Here is a 27858-nt window from a genome sequence, read left to right as displayed (position 1 = left end):
ACCAATCCATCCAATTGCCAACCTTCTTCCCTAATCCTCAGAATAAAGGGGAAAGGATCCTGCACTCCTTGGATGTACACAGACAGCTCAGGGTCTACCTTGACGGGACTAAACCTTTCAGAAAATCTGACCAGCTGCTTGTCAGCTTTGCTACAGGGGCAGAGGGCAAGGCCATTTCAAAGCAAACCATTTCAAAGCAAACCATTTCCAAATGGATAGCACACTACATCCATTTCTGCTACAAGCACCATGGAAAACCCATCCCACAGGGGATAAGAACACATTCCACTAGGGCTACTTCTACCTCTACAGCATTTCTCAGGGGAGTCCCTACCAGGGACATCCTGGAAGCTGCTACCTGGAGTTCTGTACACATCTTCACCAAGCATTACCACTTATCTATTTTTTCTAAATCCAGAGCTGGATTTGCTACAGCAGTCTTACAAGGCCTGCTAGCCAGCCCTAACACCTTCCTCAGCTTTGGGAATCAACCCAAGTGTGATGACTGCAACAGTGAAGCACGAAGAACATAGTACAGTTGTGAACACTTACCATAAATGTAGACGTTCAAGTGTATTCACTGTTGCAGTCCTGGTTTCCCTCCCTCCAGCCCCCTGGTTTTCTCTAGCCTTTCTACCTATCCTCTTTATGGCCAACTTTTATGGCAGGGGCATTTACTTTTGACTGGAGGTGTTCCACACCATGTAATAGCTTCCTATTTTGGGGGTTCCTGACATTTTGGGCAAGAAAAACTGATGTAATGGTGTCGACTGCATGTTTTATACCCCTGGCGACCTGACGTCACGGAAGAGGCTACAGCATCCGACGCAGAAATCCCAAGACTCTGGTATTCGGGCCGACTGCGGGCTACCTGCAGGCAGATAACCCAAGTGTGATATGAGGAGGGTAACCAGGACTGCAACAGTGAATACACTTGAACATCAACATTTATGGTAAGTGTACACAACTGTACTTTGCTCCTGCTCCTTATCAATCTTCTGATGTATTATTCAGTTCATCCAAGAATTCTCATGCTCTGTCCCACCTTGAGTGGGATGTGGTCCATCTGTAGAGTTCCACTTAGAATTCTTATTCCTGTAAGGTGGCAGAATACCTTGTATAATTCTCCTTCTTATATTCATGTTTTTCCACATTCCATGCTCCGAAATTTTTTATACCCAAGTCTCAGGATTATCATAGTTCATCAGGGTGGCATCCACTGTCAGTATCAGTTCCATTTAGTGCTATTGAATCTTTCTGCTTTTAATTCTCTCTCTAGTTGTGTACACCATTCCTCAGCAGTTTATTGAAATTAGACCATTACTGAAACCAGGTAATCCTTCTGACATTGTTGTGTGAACATGCAGTTAGGCATTCTTCAGAGTTTACATTTATTTCACTGCAGTTGGGCATAAAACTTTTTGCTCATCCTGTTATTATTTTGGCCTGTCAGAGATAGCTACTGATTCACTCATTTTGATCTCTCTGCTGTGGTGGTCTGAGATTGTTTACTAATCCTGTTATTACACTGATCCTTCAGGGATACCTACAGATGCAGATGCTATGGTCCTGGTGCTAAAGTGGTCAACTCTACATTCAAGGATTATGAGCTAATTTAGTGTATATAGCAGTTGCTGCTGTCCCTGCCATCACATTTCTTTCACTTTTAAGGAATGTGATTCTGACCTTTATGTGAGATATTCCACAAGATTTGCCTCCAATCTGCTGCAACAGGCCCTCATAATTTGACTTTTATTCATTTATTAAGAGGCCTCAGCTTCTAGGCCCCTTAAGTCTTGTGTCACTTACATATGATATTCTCTCTCTCTCCTCTCACTGTCTTTCTTTTTCTCAAGAATTTAACTTAATTCCATCTGAAGTATCTCCTATCACGGTAAAAGTCCTAGAGTGTGACCTCACACATACCCATGCTTAGATCTGAGGTATACTTTCCTTTCTTCAGAAGTTACATGAGGGAATGTAAGCTGTTGGTACCTAGCTTTTTGGTTTCTACTTTGGTCCCTCAGCCTAGTTAATCTCTACTTGGTCTCTAGACAGGGTCAGATGGTGTTATATTCCTAGCATTTTGTTATTTTTTTGATCACTTTCACTGTGTTCACCTTTCACAGTGCAGTCCTTGCAGCACTTATGCCATGCAATCCTTGAAAAATGTCCAGTGAATCCTTGTTTTTTTGACAGTGTAATTTAGATCATACCTAGCTGGTCCCTTCTCTTCCCTCCCCTCCCGTACTCTGCCTATCAGGGAACATGTCATTAAGACTCTGGGTCTAGAAGAAGACTCCTGCTGCCCCATTGTCTGGGCAGGTACAATTTCATCAGACATTTTTATCCTAGTCTGCTGTTGAGGACAATCACCAGCAGTGAATTTTTTACTTCCAGACTATGCCTTGTTTTATTGTTGAGTTTCTGTGCCCTGCAGTCTGTTTGGTACACTCAATTAGCGTGATGTACCTATAAGCATTTAATTTTTCTTGGATAGCAAAGTTTTGGCTGTGTTCAGTATTTGCCCTGTTTTCATCCTAACCAGTGTATGCTCTTGTGCTACTGCTGTTCCTTTGAAATTTTTGTCAGCTAATATTTTAAGGGGAGCAATCTGCTGTATGGCTTTCAGAATCTTTGTGTTGAACAGCTGTCTACTGTCACTGGATTTTTCATTGCACAGGTTCCTATTCTTGAATTTCCCCTACTTTTCTTTCTTTGTAGATAGTTCCATTTGTTTTCTCTTTTTTTCTGCCTTGGGTTTCTACTTTGTTCCATTTAAAAACTTTATACTTCTCTCTTCTACGCTTACCTTGTAGAACAATGCTTGCCTTGTAAAACAGGGAGCTGTATCCTTGCAGCAATCATTAGTTAACTCTTCTTTTATTCAATTTCTTCTGAAATTAAGATAATCTCTCCCAGGTTTACTGGTTCTGTCCTGTCACATGTAATGTTGTCAATTTTCATTCAGTCCTGAACTAATGGGTTCAGATCTGACTCAGCCATTATACTACCTCGTGGCCACAAAAAAAAAAAAAGAAACTCTCAAGCTCCTTCCCTAACCATAATGCACCAATCCCTAACAATCCTCAGATCTTGTTTGCTGCTTTTGTGTCTGGACATGGTCACCTTTAGCTCTTAAGTCATAGAGTGGGATATTAAGTTTTTTCTTACATATTTCCTTTTCAAAACAATATTGTTTGTTATATATATTTGCTTCCTTCGTCAGTGTATTACTAAACTCCTACTGTACACACTTTAGTGTCATTTTCTACCTACCATTGTTGGTAGGCCTAGTTTTCCTTCTCAACCCTTATATACTTTGTGTATTTCTAAGTATATCTTTGCTGGTATAATTTTATTTCCTTTCCATTACAACATGTAATTTATTCAGCACCATTGGTGGTACTTTACCTGCTCTGTCCTTTCCTAGTGTATATATATATATATATATATATATATATATATATATATATATATATATATATAAAAAAGTTGTTGTCGTTACATTTTTTGGTTTAATCTGTCTTTCACAGTTGTAAGGTCCTTTAGGATTCAAGAAATGTGATGTAGAGGGGCGTGGCCAAGGATGAACACAGGATAGCAGCAGATTTCTTCAGCTCCACCAATTTCATTACATTGACAGGAATTAATTACTTAAAAAATTAATTCTTGAAGTAATTTTCTTTCTAAATATGTTTGTTTTATATAGTTCTTGAACTATATCTAAAAAAGAAAGGAAATCTTAATAATATTCCTGTCTGAAATTACTTTGGAAATTTTCCTGTCAGATTATCAGTCTGAAATGAGTTCCAGTAAGACAAATTCTCAAGACTCCAGCATCAAGAAAGAACTTCAGTCTCTGATAATTATAATCCAGCAACTTACTGCTAAGATGGATAAAATGGATACTAAAATAGACAATTTCATAGAAAAAACTACAAAACAAATAGACTTGTTACATATGGACCTGCAACAACAGAAGATCCAGATGACAGGCATAGAAGAAGCTGTGAATGACATGGAAAATAAAATACAAGAACAGGAAATCAACATTGAGTTTCTGCTGAAACAAAATACACATTTACAAACAAAGCTGGATGACCTGGAAAATAGATCTAGGCGCAATGACATTAGGATTTTTGGACTGCCAGAAAATATTGAAGGTAACAATATTACTTCTTTTTTAACAACATGGCTCCCTAAAACTTTAGATTTACCAGAAGCATTCTCTTTTGGTATCGAAGAGCACATAGATCTATAGCTAATACTAACTCTAACAAAAACTATCCCAGATCAGTTATAGTTAGATTTCTATCATCTTTTGATAAAGAGATGGTTCTTAAATCTGCTTGGGCTAAAGCTCCTGTTAAGTTTAATGAGACAACTGTGCGTTTTGACAATGACTATTCTTCCATGGTAATTGCTAAAAGAAAAGTTTTTCTGCCACTAATAAGGGAGCTTAAAAAAGCACAGTTTAAAACATACCTTCTGTTTCCTGCCAAGCTTAAAATCTTCCTTCCGGATGGTCCTAAGGTCTTCGATGATTTAGACTCTGCTTTACTGTTTGTCAAAGAAAAAGGATTTTGGATAAAATAGAAGAAATGGAATGGGCTAGTTCTTCATTAAAGAGATTGGCAACTGAAGCTTCCTGGAAGACTTCAGAGAAGAAGAAGAGACTAAAAACAAATGATTTGTTATATGTTTTTTTCTCTCTCATCATTTTAGTTCATTATTAATCTTTTGAATATAGTTCCTGCATTTCCAGAAAGCCACAAATATTTTGGAAAAGATTTAATCAAAGTTATTCTCTATGTGCAAAGAAATGTTTTGTTTCATAACCAGTCAAAATGCCTGAGGATTTAATGGCAGGCTGTGACTTGATTTGTTTTTCTTTCTGAAAAAAGTAAGGTTAGTAATTTGATACATTTTTTTATCTTTACCTTTTTTTTTTCCTTCTTCTTTTATTATTTTCTTTGTTTAAACAATGACATTCTATTTAGATTATGTAGTGGGTAAGGGGTGGGGGACGGCAGGGAGAGAACAGTAATGAAAATATCATTAATAGAATAATAACATATTTATTTCTTGTAAAAGTTTATAAGTTCTTCAAATGCTATTTCTAATTATACTTTCTTGATTATACTGCTTATGCTTGTTTGTAAATAATCTGTCATGCTTTAACTAATAATAATCAGAACTAAATAAGAGTAAATAATATGTTTTATTTTTAACTCTATTAATATAAACAGTAAGTAACATTCCATTGTATATACTTCTTACAGCTTTCTCTTACATTTTTATTTCTGCCTCACTCCCTTTTATTTTCTACTCTCTTTTCTTTTCTTTATTAATATATAGAAATGCTTTAGACTGTGTGGGCACAGTGAATAATAGGATTTGTATGAAAATTGAGTTGGGAGAAGAATGCTGAGTTTTATTGCTTGTTGGTAATTTTGAGTTTAATTTCACATGCATAGAGGCTGTGATGATCTGTGGAATACATTGTGGAGGTTCTGTCATGTTTAGATGCATTTACACTGCTAAATGAATGTTTGTCACTAGTTTTTAATAAGTTTCCCACCAAAATGTTAAGAGAGACAATCTGGGATGTGGGCTGTCTTATGCACAATGTCCTTGAGTTACCTCAGAATCTTCAAATCACAGAATTCTCACAGAGAAACTGAAAGCAGTTAGTATAAACATTGACAAGGTTATCACACTGACACACCACAGATTCAGGAAAAATACTCTGTTCATAAAATATGCAGTTATAATGAGTTTAAATGATGTAGTTTCTTGTAGTAAGTAAATGTCTTATTTTAGAAGGCATAAAAAATGAAACATTTATTTAAATGTTTTGAAAATCTACTTAACAGCAGCATAATAATCTGTGTTAAAAATTGTGTTCCAAACATATACTTTACTATAACTCATTTAATTCATCTGATTGACAAACATAAATAATCTTATAACTCTATTCTGGAAGAAATGTCATGTGATATATTTTAAAGCAGTAGGTTAGCATGATTGTAAAATCTGGTTACCAATATGTGTTTGCTGTGCATTATTTTGTATAAAGCAGACAGATTTATTCTAGGGACAGCAAGTAGGATAGTGCTCTACTAACACACAACTCAGTGAGATCATATATATATATATATATATATATATGTGTGTGTGTGTGTGTGTGTGTGTGTGTGTGTGTGTGTGTGTGTGTGTGTGTGTGTATGTGTGTGTGTGTGTGTGTGAGTGTGATGGCTTTTTCTGAGAATCTGCATAACTATCCAATATGATTTATAATAATTTCTATGAATACAATATTTTACTCTATTGACAAAATGAATGTTTGCCACAAGTTTTAATAAGTTTCGCCAAAATGTTAAGGGAGACAATCTGGGATGTGGGCTGTCTCATGCATAGTGTCCATGAGTTTCCTCAGAAGCTTCACTCACAGAATTTTCACAGAGAAACTGAAAGCAGTTAGTATAAACATTGATAAGGTTATCACACTGACACACCACAGATTCAGGAAAAATACTCTATTCATAAAATATGTCAGTTATGATGAGTTTGGATGATGTAGTTTCTTGTAGCAAGTAAATATCTTATTTTAGAAGGCATAGAAAATGAAACATTTATTTAAATGTTTTTGAAAATCTACTTAACAGTAGCATAATAATCTGTGTTAAAAACTTGTGTCCCAAACATATACTTTACTATAACTCATTTAATTCATCTGATTGGCAAGCATAAATAATCTTATAACTCTATTCTGGAAGAAATGTCATGTGATATATTTTAAAGCAGTAGGTTAGCATGATTGTAAAATCTGGTTACTAATATGTGTTTGCTGTGCATTATTTTGTATAAAGCAGACAGATTTATTCTAGGGACAGCAAGTAGGATAGTGCTCTACTAACACACAACTCAGTGAGATCAGATATATATATATATATATATATATATGTGTGTGTGTGTGTGTATCTATGTATATATGTGTATGTGTATATGTGTGTGTGTGTGTGTGTGTGTGTGTGTGTGTGTGTGTGTGTGTGTGTATATGTGTGTGTGTATATGTATGTGTGTGTGTCTGTGTTTATGTGTGTGATGGCTTTTTTTTTTTTTTTTTTTTAGGTAATAACGCAGGTGTTTCTGAGAATCTGCATAACTATGCAATATGATTTATAATAATTTTTATGAATACAATATTTTACTCTATTGACAATAATGAGTTTAAGTAAATGCTCATATACAAACAAGATTTTTTTGGAAGCTGTTGATAGAATTCACATGACAGAAAATAGATGCATCTTAATGCATGTAATGTCTGAATCATATTAGCCAAAGTTTTTGATTTAAATGAATGTTAGAACATCATTTTCTCTCCTCTTGATTTCTAACATTAAGATTATTTGAATGCTATTAGAATTCAAGTGTTATATATTACATAGATCTATATAATAGTATGAACAGTTTAAAAAAAAAAAAAAAAAAAAAGTTTATTTTAGTTTATATGATGCTGTTTTACCAAATGTGTAGTTTTGTTTTGATAGATAATTGAATTGAAAACTGTTAACCTCAGTTAAATATAACTAGTATTAAATTGATAAGGTGGTAGCTGAGGTACTGCTGCTTAGGGTAGGGGGTTAACTTGAGTAGTAAATACTGCTCTAAGTAGGAGTTTTCAACTCCAGGCGGGATGCAAGGTTTAATCCTTACATTATTTTCACTTGTTCATTGTTATATGTATATAGTTTTGACATCCACAATATATTTTGTACACTCATTGTCACTACAAACAAAATTGAATCCTATACAAAATCCCATAAGAGATTTAATAAATACAGCTATATTTAAAGGTACACCTAAAAGAGGAGATGTAACATTATTTATCTTGTTATTTGTTATTTCGATCATAAGATTCTTGAGTTTTAAAAATGCCAAATGACATCTTTAAAAGGAATTTCTTTAAACATTAATGGATTGAATAATCCGTGTAAAAGGGCAAGCCTAATAAGATACATTAATCTACACAAGGCCAATCTAGTCTTCCTGCAAGAAACCCATCTCTTGAAAAAGATATTGATAAACTAGCCACTAATAAGTATGCAGTATTGGTTAGTTCAGAGCACACTCAGAAAAAAGAGGAGTGGCTATTTTATGGAATAAAAGTATGCCCATTCCTAAAACCATTAAGTCTTATCAGGATGACAAAGGAATGTTTTGTATGGTTACAATACAAATTAATGGGAAGACTTACACTTTAATTAATGTATACTGGATACCTGGAATTGGTATTAATACAGTGAAACATCATATTGATAAGATCATATCATTCTCTATAGGGATATTATTTTAGCTGGTGATTTTAATTGTATACTACATGAAAGTGATACTACCACTATAAAGAAAAGAAGAATTACATCTAATGCAAAACATTTAAATGATTTTGCTAATTCTTATCATTTGAATGATATTAATAATCAGATAGAGTCAAAATCATTACCATACACCTTTTTTCTAACAGATACAAAACTTATTCAAAAATAGATAGGGTCTTTATTTCTAACCAGATGGTAACAGATTTAATTAATTCCAAAATCATTTCATGTCCTATATCTGATCATAACTCAATTGTTTTGAATTCATGATAAAAATACTCATAATGTTCAAATCAAAAGGATACCAGCATACTTAACTCAGCTAAAAGACTATAAAGAATATATACTTTCAGAAGTACAACATTTTCTAGACATAAATAATACTCCTGAAGTCTCCATTGTCTATGTTTGGGATGCCTTAAAATCATATCTATATGGACAAAGTATCAGATGGTATAATAACAAAAGGAAATCTTGGGATAAGGAATTGTTAGATATTCAAAGTAAACTAGACTCTTATAAACATAATAATAAAGAAAATATTATGGACAAGAAAGTTATTGAAGAAATAAACAAACTAAATGAGAAATACAAAGAAATTTTAACTTATAAAGTTAAAATAACTTTAGAGAAATACAAGTTTTTGTCTTATTCAATAAGCCCCAAATACTTACATAGACTTAAAAATAAAACAAAAAGATTGAATAAACAAAACCATATCAAAGAAATCTTTTCTCTAAGGAAAAAGAAGAATGTTTCTAGTATACCAGAAATACTGGATGAATTTAGAAATCACTTTCACAAGATTAACCATAACAACATTAACATGGAACCTAAAGATAAAATAAAGGAGTTTATAACCACAAACATGAATAAAAAGCTTAATAAACAACAGATTAAACTATTGGACAAGAGTATTTCATATACAGAAGTTATTACACAAATAAATAAGCTTAAATCAAACAAAGCACCGGGTAATGATGGTATTATACCAGAGATATATAAAATCCTTTCTAAAACTACATATTCATTAATACATAAGGTTTTTATTCTGGCCCAAACTGAGTTAATAACCCCCCTATCTTGGCAATATACATTTATTTCACCAATTTTAAAACCTAATAAAGATCCAACTAGATGTTCTTCATATCGACCCATCTCATTACTTAATGTTGATTATAAAATGTTTATGAGTATTTTTGCTGATAGATTGAAGACAATTATCCCGGCATTATAGACATAGATCAGACGGGCTTCATTGTAAATAGAAATACTTTTGATAATATAAGAAGAACTTTAACATTAATTGATTTTGCAAATAGGAAAAGAAAGATTTAACACTTATTAGTCTTGATATAGGTTCAGCATTTGATTCAGTAAGTTGGGACTATCTGTTTACCTTACTGAAGTGCACAAATTTCTCTGATGCATTTGTAAATTTAATTGAGCATTTATACAAAGGAACGCTGGCTTATATTAAGGTAGGAACATATGTTTCACAAAAATACCCATTCTTAAAGGTACAAAGCAAGGATGTCCACTTTCTCCACTATTATTCACTTTAGTAATGGAGCCTTGGGCTAATTTGATTAGAAACAGTACTGACATAGAGGGTTTTGAAATAGAAGAAAATACAACATCAAAAATTCAACTTTTGCAGATGATGTTCTAATTACATCAGCAGGATCTAATTCTTCTATGCAGTCTTTATTTGATAAAATGATGAATTTTAAAAGTATTTCTGGTTTAATATTCAATGAAGAAAAACTAAAATACTACCTATATATACGAAAAAATACTCTCATTAGTGATTTTACTAAATATGTACCCAACTCAGGTCAGATAACTTATTTAGGTATAATACTATCTAAAGATATTAAATCTATTATATATAATAACTATAATACCTGTTTTCTTAATATACAAAATCTTTTTAATACCTGGAATAATATGTTTCTTACTGTGGAGGAGAGACTTACAATTATTAAAATGATAATATTCCCCAAGATTTTATACTTAATACAATCAATAATACTTTCACCTACAAAAATAACTATCAAGAAACTGAATACACTAATGTTAAATTTCTTATGGGCACCTAATAGACCTAGGATTGCATTAAAGAAACATACTAATAGCTGGTCTCAAGGGGTATTTCTTTTCCAGACTTTAATTTATATATTATCTCTTCTATTATAAAAGTTATTACTTTATTAATAGATCGGTCATATGTCACAAAATGGAAAGATTATTGGGAGCTAATTAGTATGCACTTCATGAAAATCTCCTTAACACATAAAAATATGATTATAAATAACTCCATGTTGTGGTTGCTAAAGGAATTTTGTACTTCACCTATTACACCTAAACATATGGTCTGTTACCCATTAAATATTATAATTAGTTATCGTAACTTTATATTCATGCACCCTAAGTATAGGGAATGGAATTTTATTGTATTCCCTATAATTTATACTCAGGGTATGCTTATGTCATCTACTTCTGAAGGAGCTCATTTAGCTATAGATAATAATCTAAAGTACTGGTATCAGCTGATATCTGATAATAAAGTTAAAAATCTAGATTTCTTAAAACAAGAATTTGATCTAAGAGAAACTTGCTGGTTAGAGGTTCAGATCTTTAGACAACATCTCATTGATAGAATAGATCTAATGTCTATAACAGTTAAAGAATCTATTCCAAAACTGATTGATTACTTGATAATAAATTTACAGCATAAAGTTTCTGATAAAGGTAAACTTTCATATATACATAAAATTATCAGACAAGAAACTTTTTACAATGTAGATTCATACTGGAATTATTTCACCTCTATTAATGGGGACCCACCAACTCAACAAGATAAACAATATATATTGGAATCTGCTTATAGAACTACATCTTCCATTGTCTGGAGACTTTATACATGGAAATTTTTACATAGATCTTTTATACACCTTTGATGATGAATAAAATTAATAATAAAGATAATCTATGTAAGAGATGTAATGTAGAAATTAATGCTGACTGGGCTCATATGTTTTATGACTGTATGAAGTTGAAAGAATACTGGAAGTCAATTAATGAATTTTTGCAGGCTCTTTTACAGATAATTTCATTATTTCTAAGTCTCTTATATTATTCAACACACCTGTACCTCAATGTGTTAAAAGATTAAGCTTCCCTTGTTATGGTCTATCCTAGCAGTGGCTAGGAAAATAATAACTAGAAATTGGATTTCAGATACACCTCCTTCGTTCAATGAATTTAAAAATGTTATGAATATAATGTGTCATATGGAAATAAGCACAATTAGAATGAGAACAACTAGAAAAACATCACATTTTATTATATGGGATAATTTACAAAATTTGTTAAAAAAATTCTAATTTCAATAGCACAGTATTTTAGTTTAATTAATTGATCTGATTGTAGTGGATGTCTTTGTAAATACTTTAGTTGTTTTGTTGAATATTATAATAATACCTATTTTTAATTATTTGTATAAAATTGTTATATTTCTCTTATATGTTAAAACAATAAATTTGTTTTAAAAAAAAAAAAAAGAGAGAAATGTGATGTGTAGGCACAAATTGCCTCTCTGTGATGCCCATTTTCTTTGAGTCTACTGCTTGGGCCCAGATCATTTAAAGATAGATTGCAGCATTTGCTATATGTTTAACCCTCTTTCTCTTGCTGACAGAAGAAATAAATTAATATTAAAGGGTTTGCTACCCACCTCTTTTTCTGAAGCCATCACTGGGGCTCAATCTCCCAAAAAGAAAGCTAAAGACCCATTTAAGAGGTCTAAAGCTTTTGAGTTTTCCACCTCTTCTTCATAGAAACCTCTAATAAAAGACAGAAATCAGATCCAAAAGTTGTTACAATCCAACCTTCTTCACCTCTGATGAAAATTACATCAAATCCTACTGTCTTGGATCCAAAGCCTTTACCTAGGACCATGTACTCCCCCCATTTGGACCCAGTTCCATCCAAAGTGTTTTCCCCGTTTTTGGAAAGGTGCTCCAAATCTCCACCCTTAGCATCTTCTCATTCTTCCAGGAGTCTTACTGAAGCAGATGTGGAGAAAATGATGAGGACATTCCTCATTGTGCGAATTCAAATGGGAGTTCTTACGGCTCCTACCCTTTCAGGCCAGGAAGCCCAATCATCCAGTACTCCACTTATTACAGCTCCTTCTCTAATCCAGCCTGTTGATTTAGACTCCTTGGATCTGAACCTTCCATATCCATCAGGTTAGGATCCAAAGAAAACACTTTCTTCAGATACAAATGTTGCTCTGAGTGCATCAGCTCTGACTTCTTTGGAGCCGAAGCATTCCTGTTGGATCTGGGAGGTTGGAGTTGACTCTGAGGTTTTCAGAGCCATCTGTTCCTCTCAGAGCCTAAGCACTGGACAGCTCAGCTCTGACTTCTGCCTCAGGTGGGTTATTTTCAGAGCAGAGGGAGGTGAAGGGCCAAAAACTTGCTTTCTCAGCTCCGTTGTCTTCCTTCTCTCCAGAACGATCTGCTTTTGAGGTTGTGAAGAGAGTGTTTTCTGCTTCAGCAGGACAGATGGGTCCTACCCCCCGGATCCACCCTCTGCTTCTCAGATGTCTTTGCGTCTTGAGCCTCAACATTCTACCCCACAGGGACAGCCAGCTCAAAGCTTCCAGATTACACAGCAGGGAATCCTAATCTCTTATTATACTTCACCAGACCATCCCACTGAGGAAGTCCCTAGGAAGAGAAACTGCAAAAGAAGGCACTTGAATTATCCTCAAGAATCAGTCACTGAGGATACTGATTTTGATGAAGGAGAGGGGTTCTCAAAATTACCACCCGATGTCTCATTTGGAGACATTCTTGAGATGCTTAAGCAGAAGGTGGCTGGTCTTCCCAGGATCCTTCTCCAGAGGAATCAGTATTTCTGGAGGCCTTTGGAGCTAGCCCATCTACCTCGTGGGTTACTCCACCCACTGATGAGCTCATTGATTTGGTCTCTAGGCAGGCGTGAAAGGAACCTGATTTGGTTGAGCCAATTCCCAAGAGACCAGACTGGATTCTGACTCCACCAGTAGAAAAGGAATTTTGGGATAAAGGGGTGCTAGTAGATGCCATGGTTATGGCGGCAATTACAAAAAAGGAACTTGATGAACAGAGTTCCACTGTCCATCCTCCTAACAGAGAGTCTTGGGCAACTGACAAATTTGGGAAGTGTGTTTATCCTTCAGTGACTTTTGCACTCAATCTTCAAAAGCATCTCAGTTGGCTACCCTACAAACTACATCTAATTCATCCATGAGGCTAATCCCAGGCACTGCAGAAGGTGCCTCATGGGCTGCGGGTTCAGGTATTTCCATCAAGAGACATGATTAGATGAGCTTGTGTGATTTTGGCAGAGCCCTTCAAGTCCTCATTCGGCAATTATCTCTTTGACGCCACTTATTTGTGTGGCCTCACAGTGAAGGACACTCTTCAGGTGTGAGAAAGACCCTCTCTGCAGTGGACATGCATTCTTTGAACCCTCAAAAGACCTTCTCCAGGAATCAATGGGAAGGTAGAAAAATGTGGTTCAAAAAGTCTCAGGGTCCTTTCCAGGGCACACATGGAGATAGAGCCCCCAGAGGCAGAGGGGGGGGGCTACAGTGGACGGCGATACCCCCATAGTAGAGGAGGCCAGCAAAACCAGGGGTCTAGAGATTCTTTTCAGCACTTCTGAAAGGAGGCTCGATTGCCTACCTCCAGAGGCAGTCGGGGGTCACTTATCCCTGCACCAGAGAGCCTGGCTACATAATAACAAAAGATGCTTCGGTGTAGAGGATTATTTCCAGAGGTTATATAATTCCTTTTTCCCTACCTCTTCCATTTGTAAGAAAATGTTCTGATGTTCCACCCAATCAGAAGAAAGCAACAGCACTAGAAATTCAAAAGCTGCTAAGAAAAAAAGTCATCCAAGGGGTCCCACCAGACCAAATAGAATCCAGAACTTACTTTTATAGTGCCAAAGAAAGCAGTGGAGTGGACACCAATTTTGGATCTTAGTGTATTGAACAAGTCAGTTCAACACACAAAGTTCCAGATGGTCACTGTTCAGACCATTCTGCCCTTTCTGGGCAAGGATGACTGGATGTGCTTGATAGACCTTCAAGATAAGTACTATCACATAAAAATGAACAGACAATCCAGAAGGTATTTCTGTTTCTGTCTGGGAGCCAGTCACTGTCAATTCAGAGCACTATCCTTTGGCCTCAACACAACCCCCAGGGTGTTCATTAAATGTATGGCAGTATTAGCAGCTCACTTGAGACTGCAGGGAGTCTGAGTGTTTCCATATCTAGACAACTGGCTCATTACCTCCCTGATCAGGCATCAACTGATAGAAGCACACGAGCAGGTGCTACAGACTTGTTTACATCTCGGAATAACTATAAATTACGACAAGTCTTACTTACAATGGACCCAGACATTAGGATTCATATGGGTTGTGTTCAACGTGGTATCTATGGTAGCTTCTCTTCCTCTTTCAAGAGTACAAACTACAAGGATGCTGGTCAGGAAAATAATTTACAATACCAGAATTTCACCCTGATTGATTCCACAAGCCCTGGGGTCAATGTCAGCAGCAGTAATTTTAGTTCCTTTAGCAAGAGTCCACATGAAAATTGTACAATGGATGCTAGCAATACAGTGGTCAGTGATTAACACGTCAGTGAAAATAAGAATAACTCAGGTATGCAAAAGATGCCTATGCTGGTGGATGGAGTCGCAACAGGTATTACAACACTGTCCTTTCATCTTCCTTTAGCCCAAGGCTGTAGTGGCCACGGATGCTTCCCAGATTAAGTGGGGGAATTTCCTGGGGGAAAACAGTCCAATGCACTTCTTCCCCTGAAGAGGCTAACTTGCATATCAATGTTTTGGAGATGAGAGCGGTGCTTTTGGCATTGCAGGAATTCCAAGACTCTTTCCATCTCAGAACAATTGCAGTCCAAACAGACAACATGTCAGTAGTTTGGTACATCAACAAACAAGAGGGAACCATATCTTATCCCCATGTCAAGAAGCTTCAGAGAGTGGCAATGGGTGATATTTACCAACTGTTTTCTAATAACAATGCATATTCTGGTAAAGTCCATTGTGATAGCAGAAAAAATGAGCAGGTCCATCTTACTACCTCACAAGTGGTCTCTCAACAAGTGATGGATGGTTTCAGTCAGTGGGGCCAGCCTTGCTGTGATCTTTTTGCCTCTCCCCTAAACAAGTTCAGCAGCTTTTTTGCCCTAATCCCCCCACTGGGGGAATCATCGAGGGATGCTTTACTCCAAAACTGGCCCCCTAGTCTTCTGTATGCTTACCCTCTGACCCCTCCCCCTCAATTCCTGCAGAAAGCACCCAGTTGAAGAGCAAAGTCATCCCCATTGTGCCTTACTGTCCTCGACGGATTTGGGTTTCCCTTCCTTTTGCCTCATCTGTAGTATCCAACTTGGATTCTGGATCCAACTCCAGATGTTCTGTCCCACCAGACAGACATGGTTTACCCGGATATCTCAAACCGCAAACTAGCAGCATGTTTTCTCCGATTCCTTTAATAGCTAGACAACCAATGCTCTCTTCCTCTGTCTATTTCATACTTTTATCTTCCCATAAACCTTCTACTAGGAAACTCTACAGGAGTAAATGGAAAATGCTCATTTGTTAGGCAGAGCAAAAATCAAACTGACCCCTTTTTAGCTCCAGTTAATCTGTCCTGGAATTTTTGGCAAGTATATTTAATGGAGGTGCTAGCTCATCAGCTATAAAAGTCCAGCTAGCAACAATCTCTGTAACATTTCATGTTGGATTTCAAAATTCTTCTTTAGCTTCCTCTAAGCTGTGCAAAGCCTTTTTGAGAGGCACTGTCCGGCTAAGACCCCCCCCCCCTTATAAAGGCCCCACTCCACCATGGGATTTAAATTTGTTACTGCAAGCGTTAATTCATTCTCCCTTTGAACTGGCAGCTAAATGTGATCTTAAATTCCTGACCTGGAAAACTATCTTTCCAGTTCCAATTACATCCGCTAGAACAATTTCTGAACTTCAAGCATTATCTTCTAAGCCTCCATATTTGATTTTTCATAAGGATAGAATCATATTACATACCATTGTTTCCTTCCTAAAGTGGTGTAAAAATTCAGCATCAACCAATCCATTAACTTGCCAAAATTTGCAAATAAAGAGAATATATGTTGCATTTATTGGATGATCATAGACAACTGCATTTTTACTTACACATCAAAAGAAATTAGAAAGACAAATCAGCTGTTTATGTCCTTTGCACATACTAAATTGGACAAATCAGTTACAAGGGTAACTCTTGCAAGATGGTTGATGGATTGCATTTCATTTGTCTGTAACAAGTTGAATCTTCCCGTATCAAACTCTTTAAAAGCTCATTCAGCCAGGTCTGTGACAACTTCTTCTGTTTTCCAGTCTAGAGCATCTATGGATAATATATGTGTGGCTGCAAAATGGCCAAGTAATCGTACTTTTATCACTCATTACAAAGTAGATCTGGTCTCAAGGGAAAGAGCAGACTTTGGCACAACCATAGTCAGGAATATCCTTCCTTAGAGTCCACCCAGGATTTTAGATAGCTGGGGACTTTGTCCTATTATTTGAGGAATGAATGAAAATTAAAAGCCTCAGATAAAGAAGTTATGTACTCACTATAGCGTTCCATCTGTGTTGTCCATTTTCATTCTTCAACTCCCCACCCACCAACCCCCACCATTTTTAACGACAGGCTTATGGAGGAATAAGATGCTTCAAGGCTATGACTGTCCTTTATGCTGAGCTTCAGATATGGCTTAGTAATACTCTTCCTGTCAAGTAGCAGACAAGCTCTGAGGGATGTTAGGGATTGGTGCATTATGGGTAGAGGATATCAAGCATTTTTGGTGGCCACGAGCTAGTATAACAGCTGAGTCGGATCCAAGAATTGGATCTGAACCCATTAGTTGAGGGAGAATGAAAATGGACAACACAGATGGAACATTATGGTGAGTACATAACTTCTCTTTTACATCTCAAAGACAAGTGCTTTTCACTCTTCCCTTGCCCTCCCCAGTTTTCTCCGTTTTTATTCCATTTCTTCTGAGCGTAAGATGATCACCCCCAGACCTGCTGATTCTGTTATCCATTGGATCACAAGTACATATTTTTCTTTTTTTGCTGCTGTTTATCAGATTTCTCTTCACTGATGAGTGTTTCTGACACTGGACTTGTACCTTAGATTGTCTTTAGGCCCAGACTGAATCCACTGCTGTCGCATTACTGTTTTTCATTTAGCCTAATACCTATTAGTCATTCTCTGGACATTATTTCACAATGGCAGTAGTAACTAGACATGTTAAGATGCTAGTTTTAGAGACCATCTCAGTTTATTATGCTTGTAAAACATTCTGTTAATATAAGCAGGGGGCAAAATTGTAGTGTGGAATTTGTGAAGGTAACATAGCAGTATTACGTAAAAGTTATTGGGTCAAAGAACAAATGGCCAAACCTCATGATGCCTATAAGATGACCAATGACAACTTTTAAAGTTTTTTTCCTACCTTCACTAAAGAAGGTGCAACTCTGGAGTTCATTTTATTATGTAGGGGTTGCAGGGGGCTCTGGTGATTAGTGTTGACCATTTTACTTGTAGCTATCTTTTTTTATTGTTAATACTATATGCAACATTTTGACAGTTTGCCCTTCAGATGACTAATGGAGTAACATAGATAACTGCATAAAGGGGATGTTTGATTTATTGCAGTGAACAAAAAACAGTCTTTATGTTGCAACATGTTTATTTTCTTTTTACAAAACTGATGTATTTTATTGTATTATCTTCTAATTTCAAGTTTTCTTACCTGATTTTCTTGTCATAAACACAGATTTCATATCTGCTGTTATAGTGTGAATGTGTGTGGGGGAAAGGAGGGTTGAACAGTATAATGTTCATTTGAGCTGCACAAGAACTAAATTCATAAGCATTTTAGAAAAGAGATAGTGTTTTTTATTGGGGGTTTCATCAAACTGGAGCTAATACTTATCTAGATGTAGCCAAATTAATATTTAAGATTTCTAATATTTTGTCATGATGTGACAATACAGATCAACAGTGAGCTTACAGCTTGGTGTAGAATACTAACCACCCATGTAAACTGTTATGTAAAACAGCATGCATACCTATTACAGTCAAGCCTTTGCACTGTATTGCCACATTGTTAATACACGTCCCATAAATGTAATAACGTATGTTGGCTGGGAGATTATAAGGTAGACATCTTCATTTTTAAGCTGTTAGGGGGCTTCCAAGATGGCTGCACATTGAGTAACCAGTTAATTCCAGCTTTCCCAGTGTGAAAACAGAAACTTAGCAGAGAAAGTGAGTGGACCTAGATTTCTGGGTAAATTTCAGTAACTGGCTAGTAAGTGCACTGCCTTGATTCCAGGAAAAAAAGAAATACAGAGGACGTGAAGGGAAATCAACTCAAAAGGTGACTAATAAACCCTGGCTTGGAAAAGTACTGTAGCTGTTCATCAAAACACAGTGCAAGCTCCAACATGACTTCCAGTAACCTAGAGGAAAGTTTGAGGCAATTGCACACACAGCTGACTAAAATAAATGAAACACTGATGGAGTATGTTAACTCAGACAATAAAAGGCTAGAAAAAAATAGAAGTTTTAAACAGATATTCAGATAAGGTGATAAAACTGCAAAACTCAGAGGTTGAAATGAAGAAAAGGCTGGCTGAATATGAGACTGCACAAGAAGAGATGTTTCACAAAATAATAAAATTAGAGGGAAGAGCAAGTAAGGAAAACCTAAGATTTTCTGCTGTAACTGAGAAGCTGGAAGGAGCAGACTATATTAATTTTATGAAAGCACAAATAAGCAACTGGACTGGTATTCCACAACAGGAATTGTTAATTGAAAGTACATATTGTGTTTATGCTCCAAAACTGGCTATGAGAAAACAACCTAGACCTTTAATAGTAAAGATGCAATCTTACCAGCAGAAGGAGGTGATTCTGACAAAACTGTGGCAGAAGGACAAAGGATTAAATATGGAGGCAGCATGGTGTTTGTAGAGAATAACTACTCGTACACCAGGCAGAAGAGGAGTACATTTATTCCATTATTCGGGGAGTGTCAAGATGCAGATGTGAGATTCAAACTGCTGTACCCAACTATCTTCAAAAGATTTTCCCTGGAGGAACAATGCTGTTTTTTGATGAAGTACATGCTAAGGAAGAAATACAAAGGTTTGTACAACAGAAAGTGAGCTGTGAAACAGTAGGAGATTCTGCTTCTTTTCCTTCTGGTAGTAAAGACCACAGAGAGACTGTGCCAGTGAAACCTTTTCCAGTGTTTTGACAGAGATTGCTTGAGAGAAGGAAAAAAGCAAAAGAGTTGACTAAAAGAATCAAGAGTATGTTGGAAATGAAGGAAAGGTGGGGTTTGGGAGATGGAGTTGAACAAGTATAGGACAAGAAAATCTGAAAATATTAGACTTTCTTGGACTTTGTTAAACTTGTAAAGGACTCTAAAGCATATTCCCTACTTCATGCCATTAATTTGTGGAAAACTACTCAGGAGAGGGAAGAGGAGGGAGGAAGTTTACTCTAATAGTACTATTGAAATAGTGCAAGATTTCCTTTGCATGTTATAAAGTTTTTTTTTAGTTATTTTTATGTGTGATGAGAATAGTAATGTAAGTGGGTGTTCATACTTTTTCTTTTTTTTTCTTTCTCCTTGTTTAGTTTTAAGACATATAGGCACTGCAGTGTGAAAAAAAGATCTGGTTAAAAAAAGTACGACAAAGTAAAAATTTGTGTGCTTTTTCTCATTCTTACATAGGGGAATAACTGGGTTAAGGCCATTAGCTTAATCTAGTAACAAGTTTTAAGATAAAGCAAGTAAATGAAAAAGAATATTATAAGACTTTTTTCTAGTAAACAGTTTTGTGTCTGGTTCACATGTCTCTAGCAGACAATCTGATAAAGAGAAATGGCTTGGAGAAGAATGTTTTCTGAAAGAATTCAAGTGTTTTCCCAGCTGAGAGAATTATAAAGATAAGACAAAACCAGACTGCACTTAATAGAACCACAGACTGTAGCATGCATCTTAGCATGGATAACCATTTATTTAAGTCAGCTCAAGTCTGTATGTGTGGCTGTCATTTTAGGACATTTAATGTCCTTACATTTCACTGTTGCAGTATTCATTACACTAGGAATCCCCTGCCAAGGGTGCCCTGGCATCCGGCCAGTATACCAAAGCCTTTAGATTGCTTTAAGGTACATCGTACATCACACATATGCTGCTTACATAGCATAGGGCATAAAGGTGACGTCCGGAAGTACTGTCCACAGAACTTCTTTACCACCAGTCCAAACGCCATTTCTTGATCATCGGTCTGAACACCCATTCCATTGCTGGTTCACCAAGCCATTGCAGATAAGTGCCCCATTGAGCTGGTTTTGCTAGGGCCATCCTTCATGGCTTCCTAGAGAGCTCTGCTGGTCCTTCCTCCTCCCTCTCTACTTCCACAACTTTGGCACCCTGCATAGTGTAATGAATACTACAACAGTGAAATGGAAGGACAGAGTACAATTGTGTTAAATCTTACCATAATTGTAGATGTCCTTCTCTTCACTGTTGCACTGTTCACTCCCTCCCTCCACCCCTGGTCCATTTCACTTCTGGATGTACTGATTACCTTTTCTTTACCTTGGGCTGGCATTCTTACTGTGGTACTCATTTCTGAGCATGTGTGTCTGGACATCATCTTTAGCCCTATGCATTATAGCCTATGCTATGCAAGAAGCATACTTGTGATGTACAGCATATCTTAAAGCAACCTAAAGGCTTTGGTATACTACGTGGATGCAGGGCCACCCTTGGCTAGGGATCCCTAGTGTAATGAACACTGTACTAGTGAAGAGATGGACATCTATCATTATGGTAAAATTTTACACAACTGTACTTTCCTGTTAGGAGGGTAAAACTTTAATAGTTGAAGATGGACATAGTTTTGTGTGTTATTATTAAGTTAATAGGTTTTAGGGGGTATTGTGTGTGTGTGTGTGTGTGTGTGTGTGTGTGTGTGTGTGTGTGTGTGTGTGTGTGTGTGTGTATTTTTGTTTGAGGGTTTTTAATAAAACAAAAATGTTCTGTAAGGTGTGACATAGGCTCAAATGGAGATGATAACAAGCAACTGTATAAAAGATTAGCCTGGCAAACAGTATATACACGTAACACAAAAGCTGGAACTGGACATTTAACAAAAAAACTATTATACATAAAAGGTGGGAGTAATGATCACTCAAGAATATTATGTTTTCTTTAACGTCTTTAAACGTTGATGGTCACACAGATAAATACAAAAAATAAAGAATAGTTAACTTATTAAAAAATGAAGAATGCGAATAGCCATACAATAGGAGACAAAACTTGGAAAGAAACAAACATGTGAATTTGATTAAGAAAGGTTTCCAGGATGGTTATTCAGCAGAATACCTGGGGCAGAACATAACAGGAGTACTTACATTAATTGCAAGAGGGTCTCCAGAAATTAATAGAAGAGGATAAAAAAGACAGTAATGATAGATTTGTAGTACTAAGGGGCTACTGGCTAGGGAGGAGGATTACACTGGCATGTATTTATATTCCACTGAAAACTGCTATAATGGAGCTTAAGAAATTTTGGGGAGAAATAATCAGCTTTCAGCAAGGAATATTATTTATAGGTGGAGACTAGAATTTGATTTGCAACAGTGAAGATGTGTCTGAGGGGCCCAGAAGGGAAAATATAACAAAGGAGGGCAGATTTTTAAAGAAATTTATGAAAATATTTGGCATGGAAGATGTGACTTCAGCACTAGGAGTTTGAAGCGAATTTACGTATTGTTCCACAAGATACAAAAATTGGGCTAGGCTAAACAGAATTTAAATTTCACGGAAACATGTGCATTTAATTGAAGGTCTTGATGCGTACGCAATAACTATTTCAGATCGTTTTCCAATAATAACTAAAATAAAAACACGGGGTAATATTTGGCATAGAAAATGTGACTTCAGTACTAGGAGTCTGAAGTGAATTTACGTATCGTTCCATAAGCTACAAAAATTGGGCTAGGCTAAGCATAATTTACATTTCACAAGAATGTGTGCATTTAATTGAAGGTCTTGATATGTACGCAGTAGTTATTTCAGATCATGCTCCAATGTTGTTGTTGTGTCTTTTGGCTTTTCCCGGTTAGGAGTCGCCACAGCAGAACTCCGGTCCACTAATGATTGGCAGTAGATTTTTACGTGCCGAGTTGCCAGCTCTGACGCACAACCTTCAACGAAGGTACACCCATTCACGCATGTCTCCACACAGAAGACGCTCTAGCTGAGAATCGAACAGGACAACATCTTAGAGTAAGGCGACAACGCTACCGCAGATATGAATTTAAGGAATGGGTAGTAGAAATTATTTAGAAGCTATTGCAGAAAATAGAAATTTCTTCTGAAAATATAGCTAAGAAGTGGGATCAAATTAAAGTGGAATTTAAAAACAGGGTGGAAATAAAAGAAATGCAGACATTTTTAAGTAGTAACGACTTATTTAGAGGAACTGACAAATGTTAAAGTATTGCAAAATAGGGGGAATCTCACAGAACAAGAAGAGGAGCAACTGCAGAATGCTAAACAGAAAGTGATTACCTTAATAATATACATGAGTTTAGAAAGATTGTTATTAAGCAACTATTTTTTGATAATTCTTTAGCACAAAAACTTGTAGCACAATGACTCAGGCAACAGAAAGTAGAACGGGCTGTCACCAAGCTTAGGAAGCTGATAACAAGGGATCCTGTAGAAGTATTAGAAAAAGTTCAGAAATTCTATGAAAGTCTGTTTAGAGCAGAGAAATATGGAAATTAAGAAAAGGTACAAATGGAAATGTTTATGGAAGAATTAAATATGCCAAGGGTAGAGGTACAGGAGGCTCAATTGCTAACAGGATAGGAGGAGATGAGATAAAAATGGTGATTTATAACAAATCTACAGGAAGGTCCCCAGGAATGTATGGTATTCCTGTGGAAGTTTGAAAGCTAGAAGGGAAATAAACTGATGAAGGTTTGAAAGGTTTTGTTTAACAGTATTTTAAGAAGAGAAGTACCAACATTCTGGAAGAAAACGGTGGTAGTTGTAATACCTAAAGAGGCTGAAGATCCATCAGATCTACCTTCATACATACCCATTTCAATACTAAACCATGATTATAAGGTGTTTGTGTCTATAATGGCTAAACAAATGGCAAAAATGTTGCCAAAATTGACAGATATGGATTGGTGTGGTTTTTGTGGAGGAGAGGCAAACATTTGGCAACATTAACAGAACACTGATGATCCAGAGGGAAGCAGAATATAAGAAAATACTAATGTTGTTGGTGGGTCTTGATGCACAGAAAGCATTTGACACAATAAGCTGGGACTTTATGAGCAGAGCAGTGGAAACATTTGAATTCCCTGTAAGGTTGATTAGGAGGATATATGAGGGTTCGGAGGCAAAAATTACAGTGGATGGGGTCCTCTCTGATATTCTCTGCTTGAGCAGAGGAATCAGGCAGGGGTGTCCTGTCTCTCCTTTGTTATTTGCATTATATTTAGAACCATTGCCAATGAAAATAAGGGACTCAAAAATTCAAGGATATATTTGGTATGGTAGTCAAGAAAAGCTGGCTGTATTTGCAGATGTCATTATTTTATACCAGACAAAACCAGAAAGGGACACTACAGTGTTGTGGAACATATTGAGACAGTCTCAAATCTTTTCAGGATACAAAATCAAAAAAGCTAAAACAAAGGCCACAATGATAAATTATGTACCCACACACTTCTTTGGTTCAGCAAGATCCATACTTATGGGGACATGATAAAATGAAGTATTTAGGAGTATGGATTAAAAATTATTCCGGTGTGGCAGCTAAAGAAATGTGGGAAAAGATTAAACAAAAGATAATGCAAAAACTGTGAAAATGGAAGTTTTGTTATATGGATATCAATAGTAAGATGCAAGCAGTTAAAATGTTTTTAGTCGCTTTAGTCTTATACACAGGTCAGGCATATTTTTATCAATCAGAGAAGGTGTTTATAGCAATTAATAAAGAGCTGAAGGATTTTATCTGGGAGGGGAAGACAGCAACAGTCAAGTGGGATAAGCTTATTCTTCCAATAGAACAGGGTGGATTGGGATTACCCGATTTGAAGGGGTATTTCAGAGCAATACAGTTAAGGCTCCTATGCATAGCAGAAGCAGAAAACTATAATTCAAAGAGATGATGAGGAACCAGGGGTGTAGCTCAGGAAACATGGAGAGACTGGGATTTTGGATGCAGACCTTTAAGGAAAACAACAGTAATCATACAGAGGATTATATTCATAAAGTAGCAGAAAATATTCTAAGAACTAAGCCAACATGGGAATGGAGAAAAGAGATTCTGCTGATAGGGATGACTGCAATTAGGGATACAGACAATATACAAGATGGGGCTAGGATTTCTTGGAGAAGACTGGCAAAGGAACCAAGGTAAGTGGAGCAAATAACTAGAGAAGAAGGGTAAATGAATGGGAAGATGCCAAGAACTTATTTAGACCACAGGTTAGAGATTACCTTCCCTATCAAGGATTGATATCCTAGTATAGGCAAAGAGAAAGAAATAGGGGGCTCCTAAACAAAAGACCAGCACTGGTAGAGTTTTTAGTAGAATCTAGAACATATGTTGCTGTTAAGAAAGGAATAATTAGTACAGCATGTAAAATATTGCATGGTAACTATGAGAATCAATCAGAGGAGGTAAGAAAGGATTGGGAAGAGAGATTAGATAAGCAATTCACAAAGAAACAATGGGGGATTATGTATTGTCTCCCAAATGTGCAACAGAGTTTAGAAGATTTAGGATCTTTGCTTGAAAGTGTTTACATAAGTATTTTTATACCCAAGTAGACTCCAAAGAATTTTTCCTCAGGTAGACAGCAAATGTTGGAGGTGTGATGGGGAAGAAAAAGGTAACTAGGAACATATTTCTGGGAGTGTAATGAGCTGGCAGACTTTAAAGATTCCTTGCAGACTGCTCTATCATTGATGCTGGGTGAGCAAATTGGTGTAACAAAGGAAATTATGTTTTTGAGTTACGATACAGAATTGAAATTGTCTAGACATAGTAAGGCCTTGTTGAGTCTAATTATGATGGCTGCCAAAAAAGCAATTACTAGAAAATAGAAATCAAAGTCTGAACCAACTTTACTAGAAGTAGCAGAGGGGACTTTCCTGTAGATTAGTTGTACATCACCATTTTTATCTTATCTCCTCCTGTCCTGTTAGTAATTGAGCTTCCTCTACCTCTAACCTTGGCATATTTAATTCTTCACTAAACATTTCCATTTGTACCTTTTCTTGATTTCCACATTTCTGTGCTCTAAACAGATAGAATTGGGATCTTTAGAAAAGGGTAGGAGTAAATAACCTAGGAAAAATGTGAATTGTGGGATCAATACATGCAGAGGAATGAAGTTTAAAAGAAAGCAGGATATGAATGAGCTATGTAATGGATGACTGACAATGACTGGGTATATTATAAGTGATGTATAATATTTGCAGCTACAGTTGTGTTGGCCTGGTTTGTAATGTCTGATGTTTGCAATTGAGATTGTGTCAGTATGGTTTATTTTCATTCATGTAAGACTGCTTATGTCATACGTGATAATTTAATAAAGAAGTTTCTTGTTTAAAAATAATAATTTTAAGCTGCTAGGATGAAAACTTTAAAACTGAGCTAGATGGTCCTAATTGTAAAATTAAATTCAACAAAGTAAAACTATTTTACTAATATATATGTCTATTGGCTTTGAATATCGTGGTGACTTTTTTGTTTCTTTCCTTATAGAAAATTCGGGAGATGGAAGAGATTGATAAGAAGAAAACTGCTGAATTAAAAAACATGATCGAGTCACATTGTCAACAAAAACAAAGCAACTCATTTATATAAGTTGCACAGGATAACAAGTATGACAGTGAACAGCTATGTATCAGGATATCAAGTGTGATATGAAAAGGTTTCTTAACTGGTGTAGATGTCATTATTCTGAGCAAGCCAGCTTCATTAAAACAAGTTCCAAAGTAATTCATCTTTTCAAGAATCTGTCAGCCTAGTTAAAGTGTAAAGTGTGCATCTCTGCGTCCTGCTTCCTTCTTCATCTACCCACAAAGTAGATACATATTGTATTCTCATCGTAATTTAGAACTTTTCATTTTTTTTTTAATAAATCCACTAAGTCTTAGTCTACAACCTTGCATGTTTACTGTTTACATTATGGCCTAAGCTCTTTCCCTTACTATGTGTTCTGGTTATTGTCTGGCCTAGATTTGTAAGTACTGGTGAAATGAAGCTGTACATCAGTGGCTAGAAAATTAGTTTCCCTATAAAGAGTGCCAGTTTTACCATGTGCTTATATTCCTCCAGTATATATAAATGGGTCAGCTTTTGACTCCGTTTGCCTGCTTCTAAGATAATTTAGGTAATGCTGCATAGGATATATGTCTGACATCTGTTACGACTCATCCTGCATTAGACTGCACTTCAAATACAATGAGTCATCAGTAAATATCCCTGTGCCCCTCACAAAGCACACAAATGTTTTTGCTCTTTTACATGCCTCTATTTTGAAAAGGAGCTATGTTATTGAGTGCACTGACATTCCCATCTTGACTGGTTGTTTGGAAACCTGACTTTATTTCCAAATGCAAGATCTCAGCATTACTGATACTGAAGGAGCAGTCAAATCCTGAAAGTAACATAGCTGCAGGATTCTTCCTTGCATTGATATATATTTTCTGGGAGAGGTGTAATTCAGTCCATAGTGGTTAGTGGTTGACTGCATCCCTTCCCCATCCCTCCATTTTTTTACTTGCTCATGACTGCTAGAAGTCACATTCTGAAGGTAACTTAGGTGCAGGATTTTTCCTTGCACTGAAGTAATTTTCCAGGAGGGTATATTCAGTCTCTGATAGTTAGTGGCTGACTGCTTCCCTTTCTTATACCTGTGCTTTCCTTTAAATTGCTCGTAATTTTCAACATTGACCAGGGTTTACATGGGGAGGGATAGTCCATACACTAGTAGAACATCAGAGTATAAAGATAATGTATTTTATGAAACGTGAAGAGAATTTATATTTTCTCTTTCAAGAGCTGATGAGATATTATTTATTTTCTGGCTACAAGATTAAGGCCACTAAAATGAAGATAAAGATAAACTCTACCCCCTATCCTCAAAATAGTTTCCCTTCCTTCTTAGAGATGACAAAATAACTTATATGGGATTAAAGTTAAGGACTACCTTATACGCATCATTATATGTATGTATTTTAACATTTTGAATAAAGTAAAATTTTACT

The 27858-nt window shown here is 36.1% G+C and overlaps 1 protein-coding gene across 4 annotated transcripts in view; it reads left to right on the top strand.

Moving 5' to 3' along the window:
* Positions 1 to 26752, top strand: part of CCHR1.PART0H22orf23 (chromosome chr1.part0 C22orf23 homolog) — an 842373-nt gene extending 815621 nt beyond the window's left edge. For all 4 annotated transcript variants that reach the window (XM_044068324.1, XM_044068333.1, XM_044068309.1 and 1 more), the window contains one exon: positions 26351 to 26752. In XM_044068324.1, coding sequence (XP_043924259.1) covers positions 26351 to 26452 — 102 coding nt within the window. In that variant the 3' untranslated portion in view covers positions 26453 to 26752. The remainder of the gene's footprint in view (positions 1 to 26350) is intronic.
* The last annotated feature ends 1106 nt before the right edge of the window (positions 26753 to 27858 follow it).

The sequence above is a fragment of the Protopterus annectens genome, chromosome 1.part0 (assembly GCF_019279795.1).
Source record: "Protopterus annectens isolate FY-2018-M chromosome 1.part0, PAN1.0, whole genome shotgun sequence".
In the NCBI taxonomy this organism is placed as follows: Eukaryota; Metazoa; Chordata; order Ceratodontiformes; family Protopteridae; genus Protopterus; species Protopterus annectens.
This window is presented reverse-complemented; position numbering and strand designations above follow the sequence as displayed.